The 11,854-nt window shown below is 45.6% G+C and overlaps 2 protein-coding genes across 3 annotated transcripts; both read right to left on the bottom strand.

Moving 5' to 3' along the window:
* On the bottom strand, positions 1-8,115 carry afg3l1 (AFG3-like AAA ATPase 1). Its single transcript, XM_026311326.2, has 16 exons — positions 7,843-8,115; positions 6,902-6,980; positions 6,233-6,303; positions 5,239-5,388; positions 4,884-4,955; positions 4,400-4,524; positions 4,048-4,318; positions 3,749-3,886; positions 3,460-3,613; positions 3,271-3,378; positions 2,689-2,814; positions 2,393-2,503; positions 2,161-2,276; positions 1,738-1,938; positions 1,436-1,630; positions 1-757 (listed from the first exon to the last, which is right to left on the bottom strand). The coding sequence occupies exons 1-16, from the start codon at positions 7,972-7,974 to the stop codon at positions 530-532; spliced, it is 2,277 nt and encodes a 758-aa protein (XP_026167111.1). The 5' UTR covers positions 7,975-8,115; the 3' UTR covers positions 1-529.
* A 158-nt stretch (positions 8,116-8,273) lies between these two features.
* LOC113132921 (5-hydroxyisourate hydrolase-like) lies at positions 8,274-11,777 on the bottom strand. Of its 2 annotated transcripts, none has more exons than XM_026311369.1 (4): positions 11,602-11,777; positions 10,513-10,652; positions 9,829-9,964; positions 8,274-9,340 (listed from the first exon to the last, which is right to left on the bottom strand). In XM_026311369.1, the coding sequence occupies exons 2-4, from the start codon at positions 10,644-10,646 to the stop codon at positions 9,251-9,253; spliced, it is 360 nt and encodes a 119-aa protein (XP_026167154.1). In that variant the 5' UTR covers positions 10,647-10,652; positions 11,602-11,777; the 3' UTR covers positions 8,274-9,250. The 2 variants fall into 2 exon arrangements, with proteins under 2 accessions (XP_026167154.1, XP_026167155.1); XM_026311370.1 differs by having other exon boundaries at positions 10,513-10,649.
* Between the last annotated feature and the right edge of the window lie 77 nt (positions 11,778-11,854).

Below are 11,854 nucleotides of genomic sequence, written 5' to 3'. Positions count from 1 at the left end.
TTTCTTCAAACACTTTGGCTGCAAAGCAGCTTTTAATCAGCTCTGTCTTCCTGCAGACGTCAAACAATAAATACAAAAGATAAAACAGTCTGTCCGTCATTTCACATCTCCTCATTGTTTAAGGCAGTTTGGCAGTGAAACCACTGCAGGTACATCCCAGTCCACTCCACATTTACCCTGCACCTGCACAGAACCCAGAGCTTCTCATGGGCCACATTCCTGCTCAGTCTCCAAAAACACATTGAGCTCACTGTGTCCTCTGATTCTTCCTTTCTGCTGCTCTACATTTCACCTCATTGGCCCAAACACTCCAAACAGCGTTGGGATGACTGAGAAGACTTTGCTGGTTTCAGGGAATGATGTCAAAACTCATTTTATTATTAACCTGAGGGAAGCCTGGTCCATCCAGGACACTGATTTAAAAAAGCTATAAACCCCCCCAGGCCCTGCAACACTGACTCAACCCTGACTGTTCTTTTTTGCAGCTGGGATAAGAAGTGTTCGTTTCTCTTATCTGACAGTCCCAGCACTATACGGCGTGCTGTTTGTCCACACTGGGGCTCAGCTCCTCTGCGTCCCCTCCTCTCTCCTGGTTCCAGTCCCGCAGGCCCTCTGGCAGACTGGTGTCCTCCTCCAAGCTGCCCGTTCCCTCCACAAACTCCTCATACGTCGACTTCTCCTCGAACGGTCGCGGCCCCAGCAGCTCCAACATGTCCGCCTTGTCCAGGACTTCCTTCTCCAGGAGCCGCTTCCCCACCTGAGGACACATCAGACACATTCACACACAAACACACAACTTCCCCACTCAAGTACCTGAAGCAGGTCAGCATCCTACAAAACCCAAACACACAGTAACACACAAGCTCCACCTCATTTCAGTCAACTAACATCATCATCCACAGACCAGGTCTGTCTGTACCACAGCTACAGCCTGCAGGAAGAACCTGATCACTGCAGGACGTTTCATTCATTATCAGAAGTGCACAGTAACTACACACACACGTACTTCACTACAAGTCTGAAGTATCTCTACTCTACTGCAGTATTTCCATGTTGTGCTACTTCATCCTTAGACTTCACTACATTTCACATCAAAGCCTGTACTTTTTACTGCACTACACATTATAGTGTAAACATCATATCATATACATTCATGTGAAATGGGCCATTCTGCACAATGACTACTTTTACTTTGGATACTTCAAGTACAAATGGATGATGGTACTTTTGTGTCTTTACTGCAGTAACATTTTTCATGCAGGACTTGGAACACAGGATTTTTACACCACAGTATCTCTACTGTTACTGCAGTAAAGGACCTGAGTACTTCCTCCACCACTGTAAATTACAGATAGACCTCCTTCCTCCTGCAGGACACTCCACAGACTTTCACCCCTGAACCACTAAACACCCCACACCAGGTGACGTGTCTCACCATGTCTACCAGGTCCTTCTTGTCCTCAATGAGCTGCAGCGTGTGACTGTACGCCCTCTCCACCAGCTCCCGGACCTCCTCGTCGATCATCTCGGCCGTGGCCTCGCTGTACGGTTTCTCTAGGACCATCTCGCCCTGCCGGGGCAGGTCAAAGGACACCTGTCCCACCTTCTCGCTCATCCCAAACTGCACCACCTGACACACAGAGAACAGTGTCATCAAGGGGTCCTCGGACCAACCAACACAAACACACTGGTGCTGAATTAAAACAACAACCAGGAGCCAGCAGGTGTGTTGCGTACCTGAGCGTAGGCAGACTGCGTGACCTTCTTCAGGTCATCCTGAGCTCCGGTGGTGATCCGGCTGAAGAACACCTGCTCAGCCACACGTCCTCCCAGCATCATGCACATCCTGTCAAACAGCTGCTCCCGGCTGTACAGGTACTGTTCTCTGGGCAGGTACTGAGCGTAGCCCAGGCCCCGCCCCCGTGGGATGATAGACACCTGGACGACAGCAGCACAGGTATCAGACACTGACTAATTCCTGAAGATCTTCATCACATTACAGATGTATTTCAACCTTTTCTGAACCATATCAGCCTGTTAGTGTTTGGTTCAAAACACAAATCAGCCTGTGGGTCTTTAATGCACCTGCATCTCACTGAACCCACTGAGTGTGAGTGTGAGTGTGTGTGTGAGTGTGAGTGTGAGTGTGCACGTACTCACCTTCAGCAGTGGGTCAGCGTGCTGCAGGAACCAGCCCACGACAGCATGACCAGCCTCATGATACGCTACAGTCTTCTTCTCTGTGGGCTGCAGGACCTGACTCTTCTTCTCCAGACCTAAAAACACACACGCACACACACACGCACACACACAGGTCTGAGGCTGACAAACACTGATACTGTCAGCATTTAAACACAAACACAGCAGTTGCAGTTTGTGGCGTCTCACTGACCTCCGATGACACGGTCGATGGCCAGCTCGAAGTGTTTGCCGTTGACAGATGGGTCCAGGTGTCTGGCGGCGATCAGAGCCGCCTCGTTGCAGACGTTAGCGATGTCGGCTCCTGATGGGTTCACAGTGCAGAACACACCCATTAGCTCAGTACCAACATACACGTCCTGTTTTTATGGACTCAAATCCAAAGACAGTCTCTGCTTCAGCTGATCAACTACACAATTATATTTTATAATTCTCTACACTGGCCCAAAACACCCACATACTGTGAAACAGGATGTAGCTGTGACCTACCGGTGAACCCTGGCGTTGCCGCTGCCATCTTCCTGGCCAGAGCGTCTTTGTCCAGATTGGGGTCCAGTTTGATTGGTCGCAGATGGACTTTAAAGATGGACGCCCGGCCTTTAATGTCCGGGGGACCTGACACGACACAGAAGGACAGAAAGGACTCAACATTCTGCAGACAAGCATCTCACATTTAAGCAACCAGGCCACAGCTGGGTTCACGGCACCAGAGCCATCGACAGAAACATCAGCTGGGCAGGGAGCTGCTGACAAACCAAAACTGTCCTCATGTTCATGGACAACAACAACGTACTGATTTCACTTTAAATGGACAAACCAGTGTTTCTGTTATTAGGCCCAGTGTCTGCTGGCTTCTTTTATAATAATCACTTAGATACTGTGATTCTGCAGAGGAAACAATCTTTGGAGTTTCACTGCAGCATTCACTTCTCATATTTGCTCATATTTGTCCCAGTTTCACTGAGCCAGCAGTGACTCGAGGAAACAACCAGCAGATCAAACAATAATTCAAATTAATTTTCATTTCAGCTGAGTGTGAAGACAAAGAGTATAAAGACCCATCAGCTGTACCGATGTAGATCTGTCTGTCGAAGCGTCCCGGTCTCAGCAGAGCAGGGTCCAGGATGTCAGGTCTGTTGGTACCAGCCAGAACCACCACATTAGTGGCCGTGTTGAAACCTGCAAGCAGAGAACATGGAGACTTAAACCCCTCCCAGCAGAGCTCAAAGTGTGACCCTGAGGAGACACCACCCAGCCTACCGTCCATCTCCACCAGCAGCTGGTTCAGGGTGTTCTCCTGCTCGCTCTGCCCGCCAAAGTTCCCTCCCCCTCTCTTCCTCCCCACGGCATCGATCTCATCGATGAAGAGGATGCAGGGGGCGTTCTTCCTCGCCATGGTGAACATGTCCCTCACCTTCAGCAGAGAGAGAGGCAAGGCAGCGTTGTTAAAAACAAAAAGCACCGAAAACCACAGTAAGATCAATTCAGACCAAGATCAAACATTGTTCAAATCAAATAACACACATCTGGTCTGGGTTCCTTTACTCACCCGGGCCGGACCGACGCCCACAAACATCTCCAGGAACTCGGAGCCATTGACAGTGATGAAGGGGACGTCTGCTTCTCCAGCCGTGGCTTTGGCCAGCAGAGTCTTGCCCGTGCCTGGAGGACCGGACAGCACGGCACCCTGGGATATCAAGCACAACATGACAGTTTACCGGTACAGGGACTGAACAAACCCATGTAAACTTTCAGGAGCCACGTCCGATAAGAGGTTCAGTGTGGAAGAACAAAAGAAATGAGAATGCAGGAGAAACCACAGGAAATTAATGAATTTGGGTCTTTTACCTTGGGGATCTTGGCTCCAAGATCCTGGTACTGCTGCGGGTTCTTCAGGAAGTTCACAAACTCCATGATCTCCAGTTTGGCCTCCTCGCAGCCAGCCACGTCCCTGAACTTCACATTGATGTTGTTCTTCATCATTTTGGCCGTGGACTCACTCATGCTGAAGGGCCCGCCCCTTCCACCACCGCCGCCTCCTCGCATTGGTCCTCTCCGCAAGGTGAAAAGCAGGAAACCAATCAGCAGCAGCGTGGGAATGACGCTCATCAGAAAAGAGCTGGGGGGACAGACATTTCTCATTATTTGGTCAAACGCCTGTCAGGACGGCAGCTGAGCGCCGATTGTCGTCTGAACCCACCCGTCGCTCTCGCTGCTGTAGACGACGGCGGCTTGCTGCGCTGGCTCGAGGCCCAGCTCCATGTGCGCCGCCTCCAGGTTCCTCTCAAACGTGTCAACACTGCCGATGTTGAACCAAACGTAGCTCTGGAGTTCACAGAAAGAGCCAGAACATCACGTCATTGCACTGACACACCCAGAGTAAAGCAAAGCTCTTCTGAGCTTGTTTTCATTTGCACTGGATTCACAGTGTAAATACTTTTCAGATGTTTTCTATAAGCTTCACACTGTGACTGGCTGGATCTAACATGACCACAGGTTTGCACAATAACAGTTTGTTAGGTTTGTTGCCCTTTTGTGAAGAATTTTTGAACTGCAGTGTTTACAATTTAGTGCCACCTAGTGGTGGAGCTGCAGACTGCAACCAGCAGCAACAGGTCAAGTTCAGTCTGTCTCTCTTTAATGTTACAAACATCAGCTTAGAACAAAGGAAGATTTTCTCTCACCGCGTCAGCATCAGCTCCCGGCACCAGGATGACTCTGACATACTGTTTGTTGATGACCTCCAACCGGTCCACCTGGACTCAAATTCAAAGACACAGCAAATATTTCATTTGCTCTAACAATTGTTTTATTCTTGAGTGTTTTCTAATTGTGAGCTTGGTCAAATATGAACTTTCAAGTTTTCAACAGTAAAAATAAATAAATCACTGCAGCATCAAATGCAGTTCAACCTTTTCTAAAACATGTCATCACAGCAGGAATTTGCATTGGCCAATCACATTCAGGTGAGTTTAGAACAACAACACACCACCCCCCACCACACAGCTCCTTGCCCTATGTTGTGTAAGCACTCCTCACCACGCCTCTGCCCAGGTAGCGGTGGACAAACTCCTTCCAGCTGATCTCTCTGCCGCTGTCTCGGAAGCCGAAGTAGAGCAGAATCGAGCTGACTCCGGCCACCGTGACCGCCATGTAACGGAAATCCTTCTCGTCCCAGGGGAAGTCGCCCTGCAGGCCGGGGAGAGACGGGCAGGTTATAAACATGCAGGCGAGGATCACACACAGGACAGTACCTGCAGGACTATTGTTTCTATTGTTTTCTACATGCAGGTTAATACTGCAGACATCCAGCTGTGAATCAACACATACAGATGTTCGTACTAATTGGTAAACAAAGAAAAATGAAGAACAAACTCTTGTGAAGTGACACATTGATTTAACTGCTGCTGAATCACGGAGATGAAAAATTCCTGCTAATTGGACCCAAAACACAAAGCTCCACTTCCTCCCAAATCCACATCAGATCCATTCAGTCCAAAGGTCCAATCAGGACCATGCTAGGTGACTAACGCTACCAAACCAACAGGTTAGCTTTAGATGCTAACATCCAGAAGGAAGAAGGCCCCATGTGGATCCAGTGTGAGTCCTTTGGCTGCTTTGATGCAGCCGTTTCTTGTCAAGTTTACAGCTTTGACCACATGGTATTACTAAGATGTATTTTAACTCTTATTAAAGTGTCTTCACTTATTGTCTCTTCCACATCAAGTTCATCAAACCCTGTATAGAAACATAGTGTCGTGGTGTGACCAGCAGGTGGCGCCGTTTGACAGAGTCACATATTTCAAACCATTTTCAACAGCTGCTTCTGTATAGATTCAGTTTTATCTGTCAGATTGTGACTTCACATTGAAATGACACTGGGCCCTTCAAAGAGGAATTCTTCATTTCATTTGAACTACACAGAAAATAACCCCAACCATCTCTGAGTCCGTATTAAATGTTATTTATTTAAACGTGTGCATCGTAATTCTGCATTTTACTGATGAACAGAGATTTAAAAAGTGTCACATGCCTTTTGCATTCGACTCCACCAGTCTTGTCCTCCACCCCTCGACCTTCCTCCTCCTCCTCCTCCTTTACCATCTGAAACACACACATTATTGGTTGTTTACAATCTGCATCTATCTCCTGTTCACATGGACATTTGCCTGATATAAACATTAGAAAGCATCAAAACTGATTTCAAAAATTGTCCAGATTCCCTGAAGATTTCTAAGAAAACAAATAAACAACCATGTCCACAACAAACAAAACACACCTGGGCTCTGTTTACAATATTAATTACTATTAATTAATTACAATTACTCATATTATTATTAAAATTAAACAGTTGCATTACATCAAATTAAAAAATAAATAACACCAATAGCTTTTTGTTGCTAACACCATCCCCACACATGGACTTCACCTTATCATCGCTGACATATGAAAATAATCTGAGCGGAACACAACGTGGGCCTCAATAACATGAAAACTACATTTTATATTTAAACACATGGTCTCACAATTTAATTTAATTTCATAAAGAGACTTTAAATATATGCTCTAAAACATCTAAAACATTTCCTAAGCACAGTCCTGGGGGGTGAATAAAAACATCCTGTCCGAGGTGTTTTTCTTTGTGGCTTCTGGTCCAGCACCTGTAACGTGCACTGGGTGACGTGCACACTGCAGAGCTCACCTTTGGGCTCAGTGGAGTACAGCCGTCGCGGGGCTGGCTGGGGTCTGCACCAGGACCGGAGGTTAGACCGGAAAACGTTCTGGAAAAGACGACAGAGACACATTGAGATCCGAACCCGACAGGGTCTGATGAAAACTCTTACAGGAGCTCACCTGGTCAGAGACTCAGCTCGGTCCTGATGTACCTGTTTGTCTTTGTCCTTCACTTTTCTATGACAGTTTTCACTGTTGCTCATCACAAGCCAGAAATGTGTTAATATGTGGTTCTTTTTGCTGATACTTGATTCCCTGACTTAATAAAAATAATAATAATAAAAAGGACAGCCGGGTGTGTTGATGATGAAACTGATTATACGGGTCCTGGATCAGTATTAGGAACAACTCGCATCACCTGTGTCCTTTTCGCTGCGGTTGCATCAGAATCTCCTTCAGCATTTTAACAATAATTAATTTCTGCAATCACTTCTACCTGCACCCGCAGCAAAACTATCGTCACAAACCACCTCGTTAACGTCTCAGGATACAGATATCGATTCAACAATCTTCCCAATAACTAATTCATTACCTGTAACTCCCAAGGTCAGCTCACGGCAAACACTGTCTCCACACATAAAACTACTTCTTTCTTGCCTTGGGTGTTTTTTGGCAGGTCTGGATTTATGCCGAAATAAAAGGTACATTATAATTAAGCACGCGAGGTATTAAATTGAGTTTTAAGAGTTGTGGTATTTTGTTGGTAAACAAAAAAACACTAAAATCAATGATTTGGTAACGCGGTTTGGCACGTTGTCGGGCTGGCACATCCGCGCCCGCGAACAAACACACACAACGCTTCGATACCGTTTTCAGCTCGACTACAGTAAATCCCAACCACCGATTCACACACTACAACAGTTTTTAGACAACTATTAGCTACTCCGCTAAACTTCCCCCTTCACCTACCGGGAGAGCGGAGCTCCGGTGTCCGGCTGCGAGGAGCCGTCCTGCCGCCACCGCGGAGAGCCGAGCCCGGGCTCCTCCAGCCCGGCAGAGAGGCGAAGCGGCCGCGGAGAAAAGCCTCAGCAACTGCGACATCCTCCGTGTGCCGCTTGTCCAGCCTCTGCGCCAAAAAAATGCACTTTTCGGTGAAATCTTACCCGCTAAACCTCATCACGTAACATCACCGCTACAAGCTACAGGTGTTACCGAACAAACCGCAACAACGTGAAATGTGGACGCCAGATTTGAGACCGGCTCCCAAAGCGCCTGAAGAAAAGTTATCGTTAAAAAATAGATTATTATTGCTAAAATTAACGTACATGTACAAACATGTCGCTTTGATATGTGGAAGGTATATTTGTAATTAGACACAAATAACAACAATATAGTTTGTTTTTTTATTTTTATTACATTCAGGCGCCATGAAGGGCACCTGTGACTTCCTTCTCTCTGATTGGCTGACACTTCTACAACGCTTTACTCATTCTCACTAGTCACCGATTAGCCGAACCCGAACCTGCATGTTTTTGGACTGTGGCACGAAACCCGGAGAGAACCCACGCAGGCACAGGGAGAACATGCGAACATCCCGGGATGGAACAGGGTTCGAACCCGGAGCCTTGTTCCTGTGAGGCGACAGTGCAGCAGCAGATGTTTGTCCATGAGTTTATTCCAGCCATGAAAGGTTCAACAGCTGCAGAAAATAATGACATTTGGCAAAATAAAAGAACATAATACACGAGGACATTAAATTAAATTAAATTAAATTTCAAATGTGACGTCACACAGCGTCACATCTGCGTCAAAAAAAACATTGGGTTGATTTTACTGAGAAACGTCTGATATAATGTGCAGTTACTTTCATTGCCAGTTAATATCAGTTATTTTTTGGTCTATTAAAATATTTAGCTGACATTGATCAGTGTTTCCCTGAGAACTTCTCATTGTGTCCATACAGTTTTCTTTTTTTTTTAATGACACTCAGAAGCAGCTTCCAACAATGAGTCAAATGATCAAATGATGAAAAATAAAACTATCAATTGTACGTTCAGTGGCTTGGGGGTAAATATTAGTTTTATGAGAAATATTTTTCATTACAGATATATAAAGGTCAAAGGTGAGCTTAATAAAGAACAACAATCTGAGCCAGACCACACTGTTGCCTTATAGACCTGAGTGCAGCTACATTGATGATGAAAATGCACATGTATAAACATAAAAACTGCCTGTATGTTGTAATCACGTTTTAAAACTCAGCCGGTATGAAAGAAAAATTAGCAACTGGGCCAAAGAACCGAAGAGAAAAAGCTGCCTGGACTTTGGCACACTTCAGAAATCTGGTTTGGTTGTTGGAGCTGGTCGCCCTCTGACCTCAGCTTCCTCTGTAGGTGCTGTAGGAAAAGCGGCTCATCAGTAGAGGGAGGTGAAACCTCTGGTCTGGGTCACTGATGCTGAACACGACCTGGAAACAAACACACAGGTGCTGTTGGTGAAACCACCACACTGGCTGCATCACCTGTTTTAATTCACTCCTCTCATGGTCAAATTCTGAGACACACTGATCCAAAATACATTTATCTGAATTAATCCTCACTATTGTCTGTTTTCTCAGATTTGGCACCACCGTGTGGTAAATGTTGGTATTTTCATCCAACAGTTGCTAATGAATATTATTTATCTTCATGTGCAAGTTTTTCAAATCATTTTATTTACCATTTAATTACCAGCTATTTAAATATTACTAGATTATGTATTGACCTTTAGTCAGTTTACTTCTAAATTACTGTATTAATTCCCAGTTTCATTGTCCAGTTTGATGAGAATCAGTGCAATGCTTTTCTTTAACGTGACAGTAAATACAACACTTATCTTTTAAAATAACAGAGCAGACCTACTGAGATACTGTTACCACAACATGAGTCGGACTCTGAAAACAACACTGAAGCTCACCTCTACATAGGGGTAGAATGAGGTCTGTCCCAGACCCGCCCAGTATGAACCGGTCTCAAAGCGCAGCTTGTATGTGCCGGGGATGAGAGCTTCCTGGCTGATGAGTCCTGGGCAGCGTCCATCGTTATTTGTTGTCCTAAACAAGAAAAACAACACTTTAAATTTTCCTGCAGCTGAGAGACACAAGGAAACTGAGCCTGGTCTAGTTTACGTGAACTTATCAGACTGTGTGGAAAATCTTCGTTAATGAACCTTCCACTTTTCTCTAGTTAAGAATTTTTGGTTTCCTTCTTTAGTCTTGATTTTCCACGACAAACAATATGTCATGGTGCAATAAAGACTCTCTTCCTCAGGTCCAGTCACATTTTGGCCTTTGGTGTTTATTTGCCGTCAGTTATTCTCCTGACCTTTGACCTTTGACCACAGTACACAAAGATCATTAAAGGTGTATCTTTTCTATTAGAGGTTCACTGATGCCTGAGTGAGCCTACATGACTATTTTATCATTGACTGATTCTCATTTTTTAGATGATTGTATAAACATTTGTTTTTTTAACACCAAATTTAATTTTGGCACAGTAGTGACACGGTCGTGTCCTCCCCAATCTGAGTAGATGTTTAAAGCTCATTTATAAAAAGATGAGTTGTGCAGTGATGTATTCTGTCCGCAGGTTCAAACCCTACCCGACGCTCAGCATGTTCCACACCATCAGTGAGGAGTCGAGCCGATGCAGGCTGAGGGCCAACCTGGCCGCCGGGACGCCGTCTCCGGTGTTCAGCACGTGGGTGGTCAGAGGACTGGAGCCTGCTGCGGCCATGATCTGCTGCAGAGGTGTGGACAGGTGAGCTCTACCTGAACACTGACACCTGCCACAGCTACAGCCTCAACTGGCCTCACGACGTAGCAGCGTGGACGTAAATGCAACTGCAGTTAATGTCATTTTAACATAATTTGCTGCATATGAGGCCATTAAGCACCAGAAAAGAAAAAGAAACGGCAGCAACATTTAGTCCTCAGGACTAAATAAGGTCACGAGCAGACACACAAAGACAACCTGAAGAAGCTGTGACCACACTGATGTGTCATATTTTTAATTGCAGTGATTCTGGGTTGTAGTTTATGTTGGCTGGTGTCTTCACAGGTCAGTTAAACTAAACCCATACACTGACAGCATCTGAGTTAGTGAGAGCACACACACACACACACACACACACACACACACACACACACAGTCTGTGCAGGAAAACAACTACAAACAACAAAACCCAGAAACAGCAGCAAAGTTTCCTCCCTGGAAACAGACGCTGCAGAAACAAATTCCTGCTCGACTTAAATGAGATAAAATGACGTGTGACACATTTTGCAGGAATCCAATGATTCTGTTTCAAGACTCTGAGCAAACCCAGTGGCAGAAACAACACCGCGCTTCTCCTTTCATGGACTTTCAGTCACATTTGACCCTTGACCTGTTTCTCATGAGCCCCAGGAGTTTCAGTTGTCACTCATGTGAAAGTGTGTCTGACATTTTCATGTGCTCTATTTTAAAAGCAAAGAGGCAGCACAATTATTTCACATTTAAAATGACATAAACACCAGCAAACTGGTCTCAGAAGCTTTGAGCCTCTCAAGCAACCACAAGAGGAGACCAAGGAAGAGCAAACAGAACTGTAGGAAAACTGTGAAGACACGTGCAGATTAAAAACATTAGTGATGTAAGTAAAAGTGCATTAGTGGAAAACCCAGAAACCTCACGTCTGAGTGAGAACACATACCTCTGTGAACGCTCCTCTGCTGCAGTCACTCAGCTCCAAACCTTATCCAACCAGTTGGATCGTCGCTGCACACGCCCACTGCTCAGACAACTACCCAGCATGCACTGCAAACAGACCTGGTGTCAAAGGTCATTGTGGCTCTCATGAATCATTAAAACCAGCTTGAGGGGGGGGGGGTTGTTCAGTGTCTGTGCATGATAAGGTTCAGCTGAGTTAATTACAACACAGACACTAACTCCAGTCCCACAGTAAC

The sequence above is a fragment of the Mastacembelus armatus genome, chromosome 6 (assembly GCF_900324485.2).
Source record: "Mastacembelus armatus chromosome 6, fMasArm1.2, whole genome shotgun sequence".
In the NCBI taxonomy this organism is placed as follows: Eukaryota; Metazoa; Chordata; class Actinopteri; order Synbranchiformes; family Mastacembelidae; genus Mastacembelus; species Mastacembelus armatus.
Note: the sequence above shows the minus strand (reverse complement) of the source record. Positions and strands in the feature narration are given on the sequence as shown.

Excerpts from the sequence above, each read along its gene's own strand:
- afg3l1 (XM_026311326.2), bottom strand. The coding sequence starts at position 7,974 with ATGTCGCAGTTGCTGAGGCTTTTCTCCGCGGCCGCTTCGCCTCTCTGC. Across the intron at positions 6,981-7,842 it reads ACCGGAGCTCCGCTCTCCCG|AACGTTTTCCGGTCTAACCT; the intron begins GTAGGTGAAGGG and ends CGTCTTTTCCAG. Across the intron at positions 3,379-3,459 it reads GCTGCTGGTGGAGATGGACG|GTTTCAACACGGCCACTAAT; the intron begins GTAGGCTGGGTG and ends CTCTGCTTGCAG.
- LOC113132921 (XM_026311369.1), bottom strand. The coding sequence starts at position 10,646 with ATGGCCGCAGCAGGCTCCAGTCCTCTGACCACCCACGTGCTGAACACC. Across the intron at positions 9,965-10,512 it reads TGGAACATGCTGAGCGTCGG|GACAACAAATAACGATGGAC; the intron begins GTAGGGTTTGAA and ends TTTCTTGTTTAG. Across the intron at positions 9,341-9,828 it reads CATTCTACCCCTATGTAGAG|GTCGTGTTCAGCATCAGTGA; the intron begins GTGAGCTTCAGT and ends GTTTGTTTCCAG.